The 19,747-nt window shown below is 36.2% G+C and overlaps 1 protein-coding gene across 1 annotated transcript in view; it reads right to left on the bottom strand.

Annotated features, from left to right (window-relative positions):
* Window positions 1–19,747, bottom strand: part of LOC117627416 — a 35,907-nt gene that overhangs the window by 15,350 nt on the left and 810 nt on the right. The window contains exons 2-40 of the mRNA XM_034359511.1: window positions 18,956–19,059; window positions 18,437–18,571; window positions 18,296–18,346; window positions 18,000–18,094; window positions 17,761–17,878; window positions 17,045–17,146; window positions 16,765–16,953; window positions 16,510–16,670; window positions 15,958–16,128; window positions 14,749–14,841; window positions 14,323–14,647; window positions 14,109–14,213; window positions 13,940–14,035; window positions 13,242–13,309; window positions 12,735–12,855; window positions 12,444–12,650; window positions 12,142–12,342; window positions 11,867–11,976; window positions 11,259–11,355; window positions 11,057–11,155; window positions 10,789–10,953; window positions 10,635–10,709; window positions 10,122–10,541; window positions 9,692–10,039; window positions 9,465–9,596; window positions 7,971–8,084; window positions 7,706–7,890; window positions 7,452–7,560; window positions 7,078–7,221; window positions 6,663–6,953; window positions 5,257–5,904; window positions 4,961–5,152; window positions 4,759–4,862; window positions 3,892–4,181; window positions 3,704–3,788; window positions 3,248–3,583; window positions 2,319–2,678; window positions 1,733–2,222; window positions 432–595 (exon numbers count right to left, since the gene is read on the bottom strand). Coding sequence (XP_034215402.1) covers window positions 432–595; window positions 1,733–2,222; window positions 2,319–2,678; window positions 3,248–3,583; window positions 3,704–3,788; window positions 3,892–4,181; window positions 4,759–4,862; window positions 4,961–5,152; window positions 5,257–5,904; window positions 6,663–6,953; window positions 7,078–7,221; window positions 7,452–7,560; window positions 7,706–7,890; window positions 7,971–8,084; window positions 9,465–9,596; window positions 9,692–10,039; window positions 10,122–10,541; window positions 10,635–10,709; window positions 10,789–10,953; window positions 11,057–11,155; window positions 11,259–11,355; window positions 11,867–11,976; window positions 12,142–12,342; window positions 12,444–12,650; window positions 12,735–12,855; window positions 13,242–13,309; window positions 13,940–14,035; window positions 14,109–14,213; window positions 14,323–14,647; window positions 14,749–14,841; window positions 15,958–16,128; window positions 16,510–16,670; window positions 16,765–16,953; window positions 17,045–17,146; window positions 17,761–17,878; window positions 18,000–18,094; window positions 18,296–18,346; window positions 18,437–18,571; window positions 18,956–19,059 — 7,300 coding nt within the window. The remainder of the gene's footprint in view (window positions 1–431; window positions 596–1,732; window positions 2,223–2,318; window positions 2,679–3,247; window positions 3,584–3,703; window positions 3,789–3,891; window positions 4,182–4,758; window positions 4,863–4,960; window positions 5,153–5,256; window positions 5,905–6,662; window positions 6,954–7,077; window positions 7,222–7,451; window positions 7,561–7,705; window positions 7,891–7,970; window positions 8,085–9,464; window positions 9,597–9,691; window positions 10,040–10,121; window positions 10,542–10,634; window positions 10,710–10,788; window positions 10,954–11,056; window positions 11,156–11,258; window positions 11,356–11,866; window positions 11,977–12,141; window positions 12,343–12,443; window positions 12,651–12,734; window positions 12,856–13,241; window positions 13,310–13,939; window positions 14,036–14,108; window positions 14,214–14,322; window positions 14,648–14,748; window positions 14,842–15,957; window positions 16,129–16,509; window positions 16,671–16,764; window positions 16,954–17,044; window positions 17,147–17,760; window positions 17,879–17,999; window positions 18,095–18,295; window positions 18,347–18,436; window positions 18,572–18,955; window positions 19,060–19,747) is intronic.

Below are 19,747 nucleotides of genomic sequence, written 5' to 3'. Positions count from 1 at the left end.
AAAATCCTAGCAAGCTCAATAGTGAGATGAACACATATCAATGGCCTTCGCTGATATATAAAAAGACTATAACAGATACAAACTGTTCAACGGATGTTCCTCAAGCCCTCTTCCTTTTCAGAATCTTACCATAGTCTCGAGACCCATAACCAACAAAGCATAGTCATCGTTCAAATCCCAAGATTGGGGCCAATTGAAATATAATATAATAGAAACACCAGAAATTCAAATTGTTCTAAATTAAAAGAAATGGGTAGGTAGGGGGAGTTCATGCTGCTACTAAAACTGTGAATTTACAGCACATTTAAACAGTACTAGCAAGTAAAGCAGGGAATGGAATTAAACAATCGATTCAGTGCTGATCAAAATATTAAATGCATCACATATGTTCCCAATATAGTGTTAACATTTGACGTAGTACAGTAAATTACCTTAAGAATCCATCCATTGGCTCAACAAGAGGCTCCCAAATTTCATACTTATCGTTATATGATCTAGCAGCCAAAGAGAAGCTCACAGTAGAATTTAAGTATTCTGTTCTTCCATGCAAACTGAACCCAATTCCACTTAAAGAGACATTAAACAATGGAACCATCTGCCACATTCCATAAAACAAAATCATAAGAAAAATTTCCTTGCCCACTCTTTGTAATTAGCTTTCCTACTTTAATAAAATTATGTTTCTTTTCAAAAAAGAAAAATTAGAAAAATACCTTCAATTAGTAGCAAATTAATGTAACAGTAGGTTTTTCAGCTTTCAATAACAATAACCATGAACTAAAATAAAACATTAACTTATTATTTTCTTAAAGAAAAGAAGATAAAAGGTTTAATTATGTACAATTCAGAACATTAATACAAAGTATAAAAGGTTTCATAAGAAGAACAGAGAACACGAGATCAAAACCAACAAAGGAATAAGTAAATGGATACAAAAGTTCAAAGAACATGAAGCTGAATATGAAGGATGAACAAAAATTCAAATAAAAATTGAGGCATAAAAGAACACCAAAGCAATCCATTGAAGAGTATGAAGCTACCAAAAAAGGCAAACCCAAAACTAGGAGAATTAAGTCCATAGAAATATTATGTCAATATACCCTTGTTCTCTTCCATCTCTTCTCCAAGGCCCTGTCCTTTCTCATTAAACAAATTATATCAAACACAAAATTATTACTGTTCAACCGGTCAAGCTCCACCCTCAGAAAAGCTTTCTACCAGGAAGTCGACTATATAAGAGTAAGTGCTTTCCCATTAAATGCATGAGAGAAACCTCATTGGTTTTCCAAACTATCAAGAATCAGAATTATTGATTCACCAACTAAAAAAACATAATGTTTTTTTTAATTTTTTACTTTTACAGGAAACAAAAATTCTATAAATAATTTTTTATTTAAAAAAAAGGGATGCAAGAAAAGATCGACAACAAATCCATTAAAGTGAACTGACTACCAAAGAATGACCATAATTAACAAAAGAAAACAAACAATCAAAGATGAATTATAGTAAAAAAAAAAGAGACATCCCTAATGTTATACAAAGATGCCTGTAATGAAACTATGTCTCTAATTTTAGTCCAAAGATCTCCCACCTCATCCACAAAAAGAACCAACTAATTAATCCCTTCGCATACTTCGTTATTCATTACACACTACTTTTAACCAGGAGAAATTTCAGCATGTAACAGTTAGTTTAAATTCTATATGAAACTATATAGAGTATGAATTCTCACCAAGCCACCGTAGTCATCAAAAAGTGCTGCAGAAAAAGTTCTAAATTCTGCATCAATTACAGTATCATCTGAGCCACTTCTTACATGTGAGTCAGCCAACTTTAAAGCCAACCTTCTTGGAGGTTTCTTGAATCCACCACGAACTATAAAGGTCCCCAACTCATTGCCAACTGCCCATATACTAAACGAATCTCTTGTAAGCTTGGCATCAGACGTATCCCATACACTTTCTTCCAAAAATTGATCCCCAACTACCATATCACTGCGCATGCATCTTAATGAGCTGAAATCACTCTGTTTTGGTGTTCCCTTACATGCTATGCAACCAAGAGCAACAAAACCTGGAGGAGCTTGAGGAAGCCAGAAAGATATACTCTCCATTCCCCTCTGTTTCTTAATTTGACCAACAAGTTGGAAATCAAGAGGGGCTTTGAAGATCCCTTCGTCTCCAGTATCATGAAGAACAATGCAGTTATTTGGAGGCTCATACCTAAGTTTAGTAACCATCAAAACTTATGTTACTTAGATACAACAAAAGAAAACATACACGGAATGTAATAAGAATAAGATATCCATTATCATATACCCTTCGACTGCAATATCACCAAAATATACCATCCCATGAGGGACAACTGGACGCCATATGGACAGTTTCTTCCTTGAGTTAGAGCTCTGATTCCACCATATCAATCGGAAACTAGCAACAGCTTCATAACGCCGAGCAGAATTTACAGATGCTGATACTTCTGATTGGAGGTTGTGACTGTGAGCAGAAGAAGCTTGCACATCCAAATGATTAGATGACTTTACAGATGCTTCTGGCAATCCAAATATCATGTGACGCAAATCATATGCTTTACCCATTACAGTAGAAGTACTAGGATCTGCTGGCAAAAAGGTGCCAACAGAATTATCCACACGCCAGAATGCTACACTTGACGGATATCTGCAATTAAAAATGGAATGACAAATCAAAAGTCCTAACCATTTCTTATCAAAACAAATAGCGTTCAGACAGACGGGATAGGAATTATTTAATCATAAAACTATTCCTCGCGTTATAGTTTTCCAAGAACCAGAAAAGAAAATGCCCTAACATAAGGCTATCAATGGGTCATTCTAGTTGGATCTATCAGGATATATGTACAAGTCCAATTATATTGAAGAATATATGGATACCCCCAAATCTGAAATAGTTCTTACAATATGTTGAAGTTTGGAGCCAAGAAGAAAGCAAATATATATTCTATGTTTCCATTACGTTCTGGAAAAGACTGATAACTTGCACAATATTAACTCTGACTTGACGATTATTTTTTTAAGGAAAAAACTGCAATTCAAATATACTATAATATGATTCAAACTTTTTGTGGATCAGATTTATTAAATTTTAAACCATCGAAACTGTATTAAGTCCTGCCTAATTTGGAACTGTGTTGAACCTTAGTATGAACCATTGGCACCCCTGGTGTAATCTAAACTTATTAAGTAACACAGTCTGAAAGTACAACATACAGATTTGTGGTGCTGACTGCAATGCAATCCCCTAAGGAACAACAAGAAACCAAAGAAGCCAAGATACAAAAAGCAGCTGACAGTGGTGGTTGTGTTCTTCCTGGGGAAACCACACAGCCCAATGCAACATATCCATTAGGCGCTTCAGGAAACCAAATGGAACAACTATCTCCGTCAGAAATGATGTCATTTGGTAAAGAATCGGAATCATTTACACCATGAACAGATGAGCCCTCGGAAGGTAAAGGTGGCCAAATCAGTTTAAAAGATATGGGTTTCTTGACTCTAGAAAAATTGGTATTTATAGCAAGAACTGCTTTTGTAGGTGGCTTGTCCCTGTCATAAGAAAATTATATTATCAGTGTTCAAAACTTTAAGAAATGAAAAGCCTTCATATTTTTTCGTGAAAGTGAATATTTAAGAACCATGAGGTACAATTAAAGAATGTCCACTAACAATGGTGTCAGATAATCCCCAAGAACAGCAAAACCAGGAGGTGCATGAGGCCTCCAGAAGGCATATGTTTGGTCATTGTGGGAATCTGAAAGTTCAAGGAAGCAGGGAACACGTATCAGCATCTAACAATAGGCATGTTAAAACATTCTAGCAACAATATAGAAAAGGAAAAAAAAAATTCAGCCTACTTCTTATTGTTCCAATTTTGTCGAACTGTGAGCAGACCACTGTCATTTTCTTTGATGTTGTCCTTAAAAATGCCAAGATATCATCTTCAACTGCTAAAAACAGTCTCAGGATGCTGAATGAGAAATTCATAAATACATCTGAAGCACTTAGATGAATATTGGTCTTTCCAGAAGCATTGGAATATTTTACAGAGGTGTCAAAAGGCTCCAGAATCGTGAATCCATTACTCTCCATTGTTAAACCAAGAACATTTGCATTCATCTCAATGGTATCACCCTTCAAAACAAGCCTGGAGGCAACAAGAGCACATAGAATGTCACTTTTCCATTACATTTCTTTAAGTTCAAGCATTAATAACATGGAATCTAAAGCGAACATGGCCTAGGCAATAAATATGATTTTTCTCACTTGAACTCCTGGAAACCTATGGAAGCAATGTATAAGGAACCAAAGAGCATTATCCAGCGATATTGCTCTCAACTAAAGCCTTATCAAATCCATTTATGTCTGGTAAGAATCCACAATAGCTAAAAAAAATAATGGGAAATTTCAATGGAAATATAGATATATCGCAGATATTGGTAGGAATCAAGAAACCAAATTAAGACTTTTGGGTATGACAAATACGATGGACATTGAAACAGAGGGAGTATGAATGTGTCCTAATCATTTTGGTTTAAAAAGGACTTGGAACTCAATATTGCGTGTCATTTAGTCAATCCAAAATGCAATGGAAGAACCCCTAAATAAGAGACAAAATCCGATAGGAAAAGAAAAAGGGAGTCCTTGGAGACCATTTAGAGAAATGAAAGAAGATCCTATACTATGAGTGACATTAAAATCAACAAAACAATAAAATTATGTACCTGCAGAATCCATCCAACTGTGCATGTAAAAGTTGGTTGGAGAGCACAAGGGATTCCCCAACATCTTCAGACGTATTATAGAATGTCAGCTCTGGACCAACCAACTGCAATGAAATATTTAGTTACGAAAGACAGTTGCAGATCCAAAGAATGAGTATGACCCCAAATTAGGAAAAAGAAATCAAATGAAGCAATATTGAACCTGCAACTCAATAATAAACTCTGTCGACCTGTCGACGGCAATACTTTGAGATGGCACATTATTGACACTTTCTGTTGGGGAATTCAAATTAGGAACTTCATTCCCTCCCACGAAGTAGACCTGATCTTCCTTCAAAGCTGAATAGCTACTGTTGGTTCCCATAGAAATGCATGAATCTAAGTACAGTCCATTCTACACCAACACAACTTACATTAGAAGTTTAAATATGATAGAAGTGCTTTTGAAGCACAAGTATGCCAGTAAACTAGAAAAAAAGACATTGTGAAGAATAATACCATGATAACAACATTTTTGAATTGCAATCTTTTCCCATCTCCTACATATATTATAGCCTCTGTACTAGGCCCTGAGAGATTAAATCCCTGCCTATCTTTCAAATACAGTGTCCCAGCATTGCCATCATAAACAAAATGATCATGCCTTTCATCGTCAACTATTAAAGGTCTTAGAGGAGAAAGAGAGAATTCAGTAGAGGGTTGCTTGTAAGTTGATTGGTCCAAAATTACTGCATCAATTCCATGGACAGGGTTCTGTAGTTCTTCATTTGACTGCACATTGCCGATGGTAGGAACGAAAAACTCAACAACACCCAGCAGAAAATCAAGTGCAACAAGCAGTTGTGGCCTTTGGATGCACAAAGAAACAACTGTTGACAGCTGACAAAATTTTGCATCAAGAATGAGCATTGTAGGAACTAATTTGACATCATTCTCTTTTGTAACATTTGCACCGGAGATGTGATGGTCATCATGAGCAACAAAATCTAGAGGATATGAACCAACATACTCAGGCTTTCCTATTGCCAACCTAAACTCTGGTTCCGTACCCTCACGGTCATCAAACACAGTGAAACCCTTTAGCGTTGCTGAGAGGAAACCTTCTCCTAGTGTATTTGACTTGTACAGCAACCATGCACCGCTAATCTGTACAACAGAGTGGTAGCATAATAAACCAAGAACAATTATATGTATATAATTATATGTACTCTTTTCTCAAAACGTGAGCATCCACCCTATTAAATGTTCTAACACATCCTACACGCATAAGCGCACCTGATACAAATTTTGACAAAATATCTTCTTAAAATAATACAGTTATTACAATGCATTATGCAGAAATCAAAAGAGTTTAACCCTGCCAACAGTTGATTATTTACACATGTTTTTGTGTCCCTTTTTAGTTGACTGACGGTAGTATCTCTTCTAGACTGCTGGTCCGATTTGACTGTACTTTTCTTCTTTATTAATAAAATTACCACTTTTGAGAAAAGAAAATGAAATCCAGTTTTGCAATGATGTTCAAGTACGGTGTAAATCGTAAATTAGACACAATACCAGACAATTTGAACGGAGAATACATAAATATTGATGCAAGGATTTGAAAATGATTTTAGGATCACTAAATGATATTTACGTGACATATAGGACCAAAATATATAGCATTCCCAAACGAAAAAGGCAAAGAAATTATTTATTTATTAAATAAATAAATAAAAAGCAAACACGGGTTTCAGAAGATAGAAAGCATAGAAAAACAAAATATAAATTTAGTCAAGCAACAAAAACTCTTGTGATGCATAAAACCAATGCCACCTCAATGAGTTCAATCTTCTAAAGAGAGAATATACAAATACTGTAATAAATTCCCAACAGTTAAGAAATCCACCAAATTGAGAAACTACCTGCACAGTGGCCAGAGATGCATCTCTTTCTACACCAGCATGTAAGCACAATTCAACCAAATCAATAACAACAGAGACTTTCATCATAACCCAGGCTCCCCCACTTGCACTTTGGGATTCAATACCATCTGGTTCCTGAGGAGTGATGTCTTCTTCAACATCAACTGAAGATGTCATAGAATAATGGTTCAATGGGGGTACAATACGTGGAGTTTCAGAAATATTAGACTGTGCACAATCCGTGATAATCTGATATTCCCTGTTTGACAAAGCTGCTTTCAATTTCTCCATCTGAAAAGCACGAATTCTAAAAACATTTAAATTGTGACTTCACTTACGTTTGCAGTTTTCCCAAATTTAAAATTAAAAACAAAGTTAGCTTCACAAAACGGTCAATGAACATGTAATCCATTACCTTGATTATAACCTCAATACTTGGTATTTGATGCAACAAGTCTCGAAGTGACCTTTGAATCACAACTGAAACTCCATTCACATCTTGAATTATGCTTTCACCTAACTCACCTTTAGTGCCAACATTTAGATTGATGTCCTCAACCTACAGCCCCCATCATAGTATTAATCGACATGCAGAGACAGTTAATTACAAATTAATAGATGCAAACCAAACCAAAAAATAAATATTAATTCCGCTGCCAAGCACTCCACATGACAAAGCCTTTCAAAATCCATTTGTATTGGAACCACCGTATCCCATTCCAACTAAATAAAAATTTCAGCATGGGTTTTTGTTGGTAAAAGAAAAAATAATTAAATGTATTCAATCACCTGAACTGTTAATACTTCCATATGAACAGCATTAATGTCACTTCTACTTCCACCAAACCATTTAAAAGTGTTCCGGACAGTAATATGAACAATATCAAGCTTCAAGTAGCTGAAATAGAAAATTTCAAATAATTAGAGAATGCCTATTAGGTTTATCAAATTGAGAGATGAATTATACGAGTGCAACCACAGACAAAGATGCCAATAGTCTAAAACTAAAATCCATAAGAGCCTAGATTCCAATATAAACTTACTCAAGACTGTCAGTTCTCCGAGGCATCAAAATAATAGGCTTCCTAAGAGAGACATCCAACTTTAGGGCAGGTGATCCTTCGAAGTCACTAGTTGTAAACATCTTTTCCGAATCTGTTACTTGATCTTTTAGCTTGACGACACCTTTTGAATTGTTGGGAACAAGACCCATGAAGTAACTAGCCACCTACAAATGATTTTACAGACATAAGAGAAGTGGAAACAAACCAGAGTGCATAATGAACAAATGAATTAAATGTATATTACCTCCTGGATAAATCGATTCAAATAAACAATGCGTACTTCTGAAAGCTGCCCATAAAGGCTATACTCATAGCCTTCGTAGTCTTCATCATCAACGCTGAATGAAGTAAAAACCAACTGCATCATAATGACTGTTATTTGTAAAACTATCCCTAATACCAATAAAAGCAAACGAAATAGGAGAATAGTAAAACAGTAGAACGAAAAAGGGAAAAAAACAACTGCAGAACAGAAGAAAGTAGATTAACTGTCTCAATAATGTGGAACCCTATAGTCTCTTTATACATTTACTCTAAATTTATTCACCAAATGTCTATCCAAATTTATCTATCAAAGCCATAAACAGTAATATAAATGTTAGCTTGCCTACATGATGCAACAGTGTGGAATACGAAGGAGTCAAATGAAGTTGTTAACATTTCCTACCATCATCGCCCTTTCCTTTTCCCCACCTTCCTTCCCACAGAAATCTCTTACAAAAATTAATTACTTCTTCCTCAATCCTCCCCTTGTCATCAGTGAATGGCCCATCACTCAATTCCAAGATTTTGATCAAATTTCTTTTTTTCCTCCTATTTACCATTTTATCAACATGTTTTTACTGCCATCACCCTCATTTGCCCAAGCCACTTTTTCGCCTCCACAAATCTCCTTGAAAACAAGCCTCCCACAATTTTAGTCTTAGCTTGCCCTCTCCCTTCGGCACTCTTCCAGCAATATGTCCCTTTACTCCAACAAATGGAGCTCTTCAATTATTTTTCCTGCACTTCCCTCTTTTCCTTTCTTACATCACCTAAAACTTAACCCTAACAACCATTTAAACTCCCTACTTTCCCACCACTTCTTGAAGCAGTTCCAACCACATGTTATTAGAATCAAACAATATAGGACAACGATCTGAAACAACCCCACTAAGGGCCATCTCTCTCACATTAGGAAATCCCTCTTCCCACTCTGCAGTATGGAAAAATCTGTCAAATCTTTTGGAAGCACATTTTCTCTCATATTGGACCTAGTGAAGAGTGAAGACTGCATTGTTTAACTCGGAATTACACAAGTTTGTTTCCCTTAAGAAATCATAACACGTGCTCCTTGTCACCCTTCCTGCATTACATTTCTCTATGACAAATCTCACCATATGAAAATCCCCACTCATGCACCATCGACCAACACAACCCAGCCAATTCCTCCCAAAACCTCACTATGTCCCTTGGCATACATAGAGAATTAAACATTATTTGGTCCCTTGACCTATTCAATAACCATCAAAGAAAGCACACAAGTTACTGAGGAACATGTCTTAAAATCTTCAACAAAAAACAAAGCCTCTGGAGTGATAAAAAGAAAGAAAAAATCATGAACGAACTTAAATTTCCATCATCAGAAGAACTTTAGGAACATAAGCTCAAGACGGAATCTTAATTAGTTGTTCTTGTGTGATCAATCTTTTTGTTAAATGATCATACGTTATTCTTATTGGTAGGAACATAGTGTTACCTCAACAAATGAACTGCCGCCTGGATTTCTCATATCACATGCCCAGAAGTACATATGGCTGCTAGGAAGACTCTCATCACTTATTTTAAGATTTCCAAGGGCTGCCTTAATGCTAAAAGAGGATGGGAACACCTGAAAAACAATAGGGTTTATAAACCTGAAACAGGTGAGTTTAATAAAAACAGAAATTCTAGAGGATGAATGAGGATGGACAAATTTGAGAAAACCTTAATATCGGTAACCAAATTATCTTGTGACAAAGTAGCAAGTTTGGTTTCATCTTCATTCATTAATATAATCTGAGCGCGAGCCATATTTAATGTTATATTAAAAACCACTCTGGACTTTCCCTTTCCCAGCAATCCTTTAATTGAAGGCTCATTGATTGTCACTGGTCGTGGACTACCAACTGCATCATCTCTAGAGAGTTCCTGTTTCACAATAGCTGCTGAAGAACTGTCACTGAAAGATTCACAGCTTTCATCCTTAATGTTAATAGAATTAACAAATTCCATGATGGCAAGAATTGTTGGTCGCCGACAGAAAAATGATAGGGTAGTCAGGGTGACTGAGACCTAAAACAACCATTTAAAGAATAACAAGTCAAGCAACAACATAACGGATCAAGCCCCAAATTTAACACAGAATAATACTCACCTGCATGTCTATATTATGGTATAGAGGAGAGCTTTGGTCATATCTAACTATTTGAGCTTTCACAAAACTATCCAACGAACCATTGAGTTCAATGTTCTCCTCACTTTCTTCAAGTCCATTAACCGGGAGTAGACCAGGAAAACGAGTAAAACGAGGGGATTTCAACAATAAGCTTTCAGGGTCAACCAAATTTTCTGGTGCCTCGTAGAATTCATCTCCTTCAGTCGGGGTTAGTTCACTGCCATCAAAACTCTGATTCTCTGTGGCACCAAAGGTTAAACGTGTTTCTGCATTACGGATGAACGATGTTGCCAGATAGCGAGGCTGAGACATGCTATTGCCAGAAACTAAGTCTTCAATCTCCAAAGATTTTAAAACAGTTCCAACGAACATGTCACTTGATCTAACCGATACCTCAACCTGTGTCCAAAAACATAACTCTCTGGAGTCGCAAAAACAAAAACATTTAAAAACATCAAAACACACCAATGCCTATTTCGATTAATGTATCACCTGGCCACCTATTGCTCGAAATTCAAATAAACGCCTTTCTTCAGTTAGGAGCACTTTCATAAAATTCTGGTCATGCTAGAGATTAGAGAAAAACAGCTCTGTCAGATCTTCCCTTACAAGGCAAATTTTTATCAAGTACATAGTTTAGGCTTACCTGGTAACTATAACTGAAGCAGACCTTTAGTTCATCAAGAACACCAGTAATAAATGCTCTCTCCATTTTCGATAAATCAACCACATCATCTTTATCATTAAGCTCCACTATAGAATCCTCGGACTCAGATGAAGTTTCAGATAGACTAGTTACAGGAGCAGTACCCTGCATATAAAACTACTTAAGAGGCCTATGCATGTCCTTAAAAGTTAAAAGTGCTGTCATATCGAAGCCGGGATATGTCTACCACAAACTAAACAAGGATTACCGATGCACGATATACAGCCCCCTTCAACCGGCTTTGCCAAATTTTCTTCGAATCATCAGAATCACATTGCACTATTAGTGCATTTGCATCCTCCACAACCTATATAAAAGAAATAACTAAAACTAAGTAATACTCAACAAACCATTATACAGGGGGCTATACAAATAAGCGTTCTTTCTAACTATAAAGATGGAGTTACAACCTTGCTATTTGCTCGTGCAGCATCACAGACAACCAACACAAGATCAGCACCACCAACAGACTCTGGGGGAACTTGATATATGTGTTTTCCACTTAAGCTGCCACAAGCATATTGCAAGCATTAGTTAGAGTTAATACAAATTCTAGTATACAACATTCCACTTAATATATACTTATTATGTTATATGAAGTGTTTCATATATAATTTTTAGCAGTTAGGAAATGTTGAGAAACTATTTTAGAATTTTCTAGAACATTATAAATAGCAGTGAATTCATATCTAGAAACAGCTGGAGTTATTGGAATATACAAAGGTGTGGATGTGGTTCAGTGAAATGAACCAAGTCAGTGGTACTTGCGTAACACAAGTAGTCTGTACTTAATCAATTCAACTCGAGGAATGGAAGAAAAACCAAAGAATATATGCATTTTTTTAACAAATAGACAAATAAATCATTCCACAAGATTTCAATTAAAACTTTTGCAACAATGGCAAATATCTCCATCTTTGTTTTTTTTCTGAATCATACTTTTTGGATATATATCTACATATTAAGTAGATACTATCATGTCGATCACAACTCAATTTGGAAAAGTTGGCATCCGAACCTGATACACTGTTTGTACGATTTAGAGCTAGGGTTCTCAAGTACATAAAGGTAAGGCCCAACTAAGCATAGGTAGCGCCGCTGCCAGACCGCTTCCCTATTCCCGAGACCCTATCATCACATTAAAATAAAGAAATGAATAAATTCTGTTTATAGGAATGAGTAGATGCTCAAACATAGCACTATAATAAAGACATGAACTACTTTTGGGATGTGTTTTTTTGTTTAGGGGCAAATGGGAGACAAGAGGGTGGGGAGAGATAGATAGATTGTAACCTTCCAAGCAAGAAGAGACAACCACCCCTCAAAGTCAGGCTCATTCCAAGCGCAAGGGAGATCCAAGTCCTCACCATCCTCTTCAAAAATCTTAGCAATTTGCATCAATCGATGATACCGAGCTGGAGAGAAGTGAAACCCTAATGATGGTAGCCGAACAGCGACTCTTGTTGAAGGGTAGGACGGGCCCTCTAATCGAATCTGGATGTAATAACAAAAAAAAAAATCCAAAACCTTAATCTTCGCAAATGCCACGTGAAAATAAGCTTCGTATTTAAGCTAAACAGGTCACAGTATTTTACCTGTTGAAGCTTTACAGTTACCCCACATTTATCGAATAAAGGCAACAAACTAACACCATTTAATTTGGCACAACCAGCAGAATTGTTTGAAGGAGATTGGCTCCAACAGTAGTCACCATCAACCAGAAAAGCAGATACATCTTTTAAAACCAAATTAAACTGCAGATACAGATCCAGCTCCTCCGGGGATCCACCTCCATAGTCATCCTGCATGCACTTTCAAGCTCAACATAAATGTCTGTAGGAAACAAACTCATAATTAGATAATTAAGAATTAATATTGTTGTTAACCTTGGTTCCAATAATCAAATTTCCCAAGTCAAGCATGAGTTTTGTTGGATGTGTGTTGTCGGGACAAAAATCAGTAGGAATTGTAATCTTCGGAGCCGCAATATCCAAGTCCAGCAAAAACCTAACAAATGATAACAAAACATTAATAGAATAAATACAAAGAAGCTAAGCATCACAAACTTTTATTAAGAAAAGATACAGAAATAATTGTCCACCCAAAAGAAATAGCAATTTTGAGGCCAACCAAACCCACGGCACTCCAAACAACCTGGCCCATGGGACATAACAATGTGAAAAATATATTATGTTTATATATATACAAATATATGTATGTCCACTTAAAAAGGGATCCCGCTATTGTATTTGTCCGTATATAATCAGCACTTCCCTCACCCTTTTGTAATTCTACCATTAGCATGTTATGGTCAATTTTTCCTCTCATTCATGGGATCAATATAATTTTAGGGAAGGGGCTCAAGGTACTCCAGAAAGAAATGAAATAAGAACCTGGAATGGTCTTTCAATGCTCTGTTCACTTGTTGCTGAGCTGTGCGCTTGACTCCATTGATTGTCATCTGGTATATATTGAAAAAGACAGTTTGTATACCATCATTAACAGAAAATTTGATCACCATACTTGCTGCGACAGAATAACAAGCACCCACAGCTCTAATCAGGCCATGGTAAAAGCATGCATATGCTGCAAAGAGAGTAGTAAAACAATATAATCATCATCTTTCACTGAATTCTTCCTAAATTATTCCATCTTGGGCATCTTTAGAAAAATCAGCACGCAAGCTGATGTACTTCATTTACCATCCTGACAATATTCTCTACATTTTCCTGATCTTGCATCATGACATAGGCACAGAAGGAAAGTCACAAGTAACTCAGTGTTGTGCCTTAGCATATAAACTCCGTAAAGAACATATCCAATGGATGCATGTTTCTTTGAATATTTAATCTTTGTTCCTAAATTTTTCTACTTTTTGCTCCCAAAAAAATCTCCCAATATTGCCCCTATGACTTACATACCAATCAAATAATTGAAGTTTCCAATTAATTTCAGAAGTCCAAGCAACAATATTTAAAATTTGAAGAAAAACACAAACAGACAAAATGATTGAAGCATCTTGGTTAACATGTTCAACACCAGCAAGCTTGGAAAGCAGTCGAAAGAACTATTTAAGCATATTTCAAAGAACCTGCACTGCAGCTGCGGTTTCCAATGCTATTGTCTGACTAACAGCTGTATTACTTCGGAAGAATTTTATAATTTGACCGATTACGTCCTTTAGATACTGCCAGAGAGATCAAATCAGTAAACAAGTACACCTTGGAGGAAGTAATAGCTTTGGTGTAGCAAAAACATACAGTCACATAACAAGGAGAAGCTTTAGCAACCAAGCTCCAGTCCACATTTGCGTCAAAAGGCTTAAAACAGAATGTGCCAACTAAAGAATCATGCACACTTGCACTCTGCAGGGAAGTAAATAGATGATTTATGGATGAAATAGGGAAATTAATCCATAAATATTGAAGAGAAAACGTTTTAAAAAATACAATACACAGCAGGAGAAAGGCCTACCTCAGCAAGGAGACCATTCGGTGTTGATAACTTATATGATCCCAATTTTATGTTGAAAACTTTTGTCTCTGGATAAAGCTTTATAAAGCAATCCAGGCCTTCACATGATAATTCAGCAAGACACTCCTGGGACTCATCAATAAGCTTAGTAGCATTATGTTTCATACAAATGCTCAAGGAAGTCTGAAGAGCATCCGCCTTGTCATTAATTACAACCGACAGCCTATCATCACTTTCCTTATACCCAATGATGTTATTTAACTGCTTCCAGTCTTCCTCGCTGAAACTAAATGGCTCACTCTGATCTATCTGAGACTGACTGCCCCTGGAACAGTAGATAGAATTAGGAAACAAGCAAACATCAGAATATACAAATACCTAGAGTGTCGAGAGACCTAGTTTCAAATTTGACGGTAAAACTATTACCATCCTATTGACCACCAAGATTTCTTTGCTTTCTGTTTCCTCAAGTCAAGGTCTGACTCTGATGACTGCTCTACAAACTTGTGAGCCAACATCCTGCATGAATGAGACCACAATACTACAAAATACTTCAAGGCAAAAATCATTTCAAGGAATGGTCTATCTACAAAATAAATGTACTATGCAGCTAAAAATGCATAGAAACACACCAGTTTCAACAGGTAGAGAGAATGGTCAATTTCATACAATGGGTTATTCGTTTTATTAGTCCCTTAACTTAGATCCCATTTGCATTTGAGTCCCTCAATTTCCAAAATCGTTCCCGTGGTCCTTCAACTTCAGTTTTGTTAGGACAAATCATCCTGCCGTCAAATTTGTTAACTTTTCTGTTAAATGCAGGGGTAAAATGGTATTTTTATATTTTTTATATTTTAAATTGATTACAATATGAATAAAATATTAAAAATAAGAAAATAAATTCAAATCTCCCTCCCTCCCTCCCCAATTTCTTCTCCCACTTTCTCCCATGACCACCCCCCTCCAACCACCAAACCCATCCGACAGCCACCGCCCTCCAACCCCAAAACCCACCCCACCGCCCCACCCCTCCACCCAGAAATCATCCCAAAACCCAACTTTCCTACGCACTGTTGTCGTCCTCTGCTTATCCTACGCACATGGCACTGTCACTGACAAGCCAACGCGGCTTTTGCAGAGAATAGACTAAGAGCCAGTAGAAAAAGAAAGGGCTTTTAGAATCCTTTGAAGAATGGCAGGGGAAGATCTTCAGAAATTATGGGACAGAATTAAATTTTGGGCATCCCTTTGGGCTTCAGTTTTGGGGCAGTTCAAGGACCATCACTACTCTACCATCATGAGAGACATGATGGCAGTCTTAAGATGATTTTACTGAAGTTTTGTGTTTTTTGTGTTTTTTGTGTTTTTTGTGTTTTTTGTGTTTTTTGTGTTTTTTGTGTTTTTTGTGTTTTTTAATTACAGAATTTTTTCAATCTTAGTAGGTCAGACAATCTTTATTTCTGGTCTTCTTGTTTGATCGAGGATTTTTCCTCTTGTTTATCAATACAATGTTTCTATTCCAAAAAAAAAAAAAAATGCAAATCGAGTCAAAGTTCAAGGACTAATAAAACGAATAACCCTTCATACAATTAATAACTATCAGAAACTAAATACATTTACAACAAAAAAGAGTACCTCCACTGTAGTATGAGTTCAATATCAAGTCCACGATCTAGCTCCCCGATGTCTTGGTTGTCATCAACTACTGCCCGACTAGGATCAGATTTAAGCAGTGAAGCATATAGCGAGATATATCTTTTACGTAATCTTGCGTACTTCAGAACTTGATCCCATGACAATCTCCCACTGCCACAAAGATAATGCTTTAAGCAAATATATAAAAAAAATATGTATCTAAATTCAGTTTGCAGAGCATATAACGAAGTTCACTGCTTTTTTATTTGTTAACAAAATTTGCATAAATTAAAATGTATTAATATTAATAAAACTAAACTAAGTTAACTGATTATGAGAGGAAGCCCTTTTCTTTACTGTTAAAAAAGTATTTCACTATTTTGGGATTAAGCTCACAACATAAAATCTCATTGGGGAGGAGAATTTTCCTCTTTTTTTACAGGAAAAAACAATATATAGATAAGAAAATCCCAAACAATATGGCCACGAAGTCCATCAGAAACACAACAATTCATAAGGCAGGAGAATTAAAAGAAATTCATTGATCCTGACCTTGCCTTCTTCATTTGGTCAGAAACGACTCTATAAGCATACTTCCACCAGGACCTAGGATCAGATTTCACAGAGACATGTGGACGATAATGAGCATACTTCAAGCGCTGATTAAATGCAGCAAAATTATCAGCTAACTTTAGTGCATCCCTGTATCCATCCTGCAAACAAATAGTACTCAATTGCTTTTAAAACAAATCACGTTACCTCCCAGCACTAAATCAGAAGGAATAGAAAATGAAAATGAAAATGAACCTTTGGCAAACAGAGAGTCACATCATCCAAATTAACTGCTGCTTTGTGTAAAGGCTGGCCACTGTCAGCAAATTCATTTGGCTGTAGTTTTGAGTACTTGGCATTTCCAGACACAGGTTCCAGTATGTAAGTGTGCTTTTTTATTAATCCATCTGCTGGTTTACCATATTTAGTGCCAAATCTAAAAACCTGAAGTGCCAAAAAGGTAATATATAAATATACGCATGTATGTGCATGCAGGTACAGAGCCTCTATTGCTAAAAGAGGATTGGGCATATACCTGGACCCACTCTGATGGAAGCAAATCCTCCCATGGCTTGTCAACATGCCATGGAGAAATATCAGAATCCAGATAAAGTGCAAGCCGATCAAGTTGAACAGACTGAAAATGACAGAATATAGCATAAGCAGAAAGAAGGGATCAATATATCGATGAAGCCAAGTTATTCACAAGTACAAGAAATGCTTACTTGTTCTAAAAAAATTTCTTAAATAGACGCCTTTAATCAGTATTTGAAAGAATCTCAGGGATATATGAAGTCAATTTCAAAAAATCAAATGACATGCAATAATCAAACAGTGACTTCCCATAACATCAACTAGGAAGTATCCATTATTGAACTTCTTAGTCTGTACATTTATATTTTATATTTTTGGTAGTTTGGTGGAGAGATATCTAAGGATACTTGATATTTGTTGGAGGGTTCAATTTTTGGCATCTTTCTGGGCTACAGTATCTGTAGAGTATAGGGACAACTCTTTTCCTGTTGTTTTTTTTATTGGATAGCTGTAGTGTCTTAGAGTTTGTTCTCGCTGTATTTGTTGTTTAGTTGTATCTTCTTTGTTGGTTCTGTTGTCCATAGATTTTGTTAGTTAGGAGCTGGAGGTCAGTGGACGCCTTGTCCTCTGATACACCAGCATCTTAAACATGCACAAAAAAAATATCTGAATACTGCTGTACAAATTAGAATTTCATATAGTATGATAACAAGGAACCTTCTGAATACGGTCTAGAGCACCCCCAGTGACAAAGGTTTCCTTTCCATTTTCATCAACTGTCATAGCTGAAAGTCTTTCCAAGGTTATGCCTGCTGCAAACGGATGGCCAGGATTGCTACACCATAGAAGACATAAAGCATAAACCCAAGACATAATTAGGATTGCTACCCAAGACATAGTTGACTGAAAACAGACTAACTAAAAAGAATAAAACACTCAAACAGGTTTTTCTCTACCTCTCAAGATCCTCATATCTGATGTGAATATTTGAAATTGAAAGTTTCAAATTTCCAATTATTGTGCTGATCAGGGATCCCAACCATGATGTATTCTTCAAAGAGAAACAAATTACAAATAGTAAAATGATATCATAATAGATAAAGAAGATATGAATTCCAGAAGAAGAAATAAAGCATTCAAATAATCACCCATAGATCAGATTTTAAACCCATATGCTGGAGCAAGGGAGCCTAAAGTTAAGGTAAAGCCATGTTCTAAAATACAAGCAGACTTGGATTATGTTAAACCCTACCATTTCTGACTTTAGTTGCTGCGTCCTCTCCAACAGCTTCATTTCCATTTCCTATTTACAAGGCAAAAAACACATATGATCACTCAAATATGTAGTGGCAAAGAACACATGAATTCCACCACATAGATTACTGTGTCTTACCCGCACTCGATTCTTCTTAGCTTCCTGCACAGCATCCTCACTAAATCCTTCAACTTGGGTTTCGGGTTCAGCTAATAGAAAAATGCGATCCAAAGAAACTAAAACTGGATCCTGGCCAAGCCTGCTCCATGGAACCTTCGTTCAAAAAAAATAATAACCTCATTGGAGAAATACAGTTAATAACAAATATCATAAGAAAACTTCTCAAAACCAAATATTATAACAATATTCCACACAAACAAAATATACCCAGTAAATTAGAAAATGAAAATGTCTAGTAATAAAAAAGTACATACTAGGTGAAAACTGCAATTATCATATTATATGTTCATGTCAAAGTTAAGATGCATAATCTATATCAACTAAACATCAAATACCGCTTTTGGAACAACTAAAAATATTACTCCAAGAAATGGAAATGAAGTAAATTTCACAGCATTTCGTCCAATACAAAGCTGAACAACATTCAAAAAATAATAATTCAACACAATTATAAAAAAAACAATGATAGCCCCGCACCTTAAGTTTCACTGATCCAAGAAATCCTGCCTTAACCTTCACTGGCAATTTTAATGCATTGAGTGCCTCTGGCTTCAACTGCATATTTTTTAGCTCGACATCACCTGATTCGCATTTTAGGTAATAAGTACATAATAAGCTTCTCAGGCTCCATCATAAGAATTTGATACTGCTGAACATGCACAATAGCATTTCTCTAACCTTAGAGTAACCGCATATATAAAGCCAATGACAACTTAAAATGTACAATAAACTAAAGAAACCACAATTTATAAGTGATGGAGAGCATGTCAGTCATATTCAGATACATTGTTCCGTTGCTTCAAAGCAAAGGTAAAAGTTGTTCAGAGAAGCATGGATGGGTTGGGATGCTCCAAGGGGGTGTTATACTTGCTGAGAGCAAGGGTTTCGGTGGAGCGAAAGGGACCAAGGTCCTATGGAGCTGTAGATTTTGGCTATTTTATGGTTCATTCGGATTGAAAGTAACAAACGAATCTTTAAGGCTTTNTAGAGGGACGGGAGTGTAGGTATTGGGGGATGGGGTGATTTTTCGGTCCTCTTTGTGGGCATCTGTTTCAGATACTTTTAGGGGCATAAGGCTTTCATCCATTTTGTTGGATCAGAAGGCATCTATTACTTAGGTGTTTGTATTGCTGAGTATGGTTGTTATTCCTCTGTATGCTGTAGTCTGTATTGCTGAGTATGGTTGTTAAGTGCTGGTTACTTATGTTTGATAAAACTAATGGGTGTTCTGATGGTTGAGTTTGGTATTGAAGTTTGTTTCATTGCAGC

The sequence above is a fragment of the Prunus dulcis genome, chromosome 5 (assembly GCF_902201215.1).
Source record: "Prunus dulcis chromosome 5, ALMONDv2, whole genome shotgun sequence".
NCBI lineage: Eukaryota > Viridiplantae > Streptophyta > Magnoliopsida > Rosales > Rosaceae > Prunus > Prunus dulcis.
The sequence above is the reverse complement of the archived record's forward strand: the minus strand, read 5'-3'. Positions and strand labels throughout refer to the sequence as shown.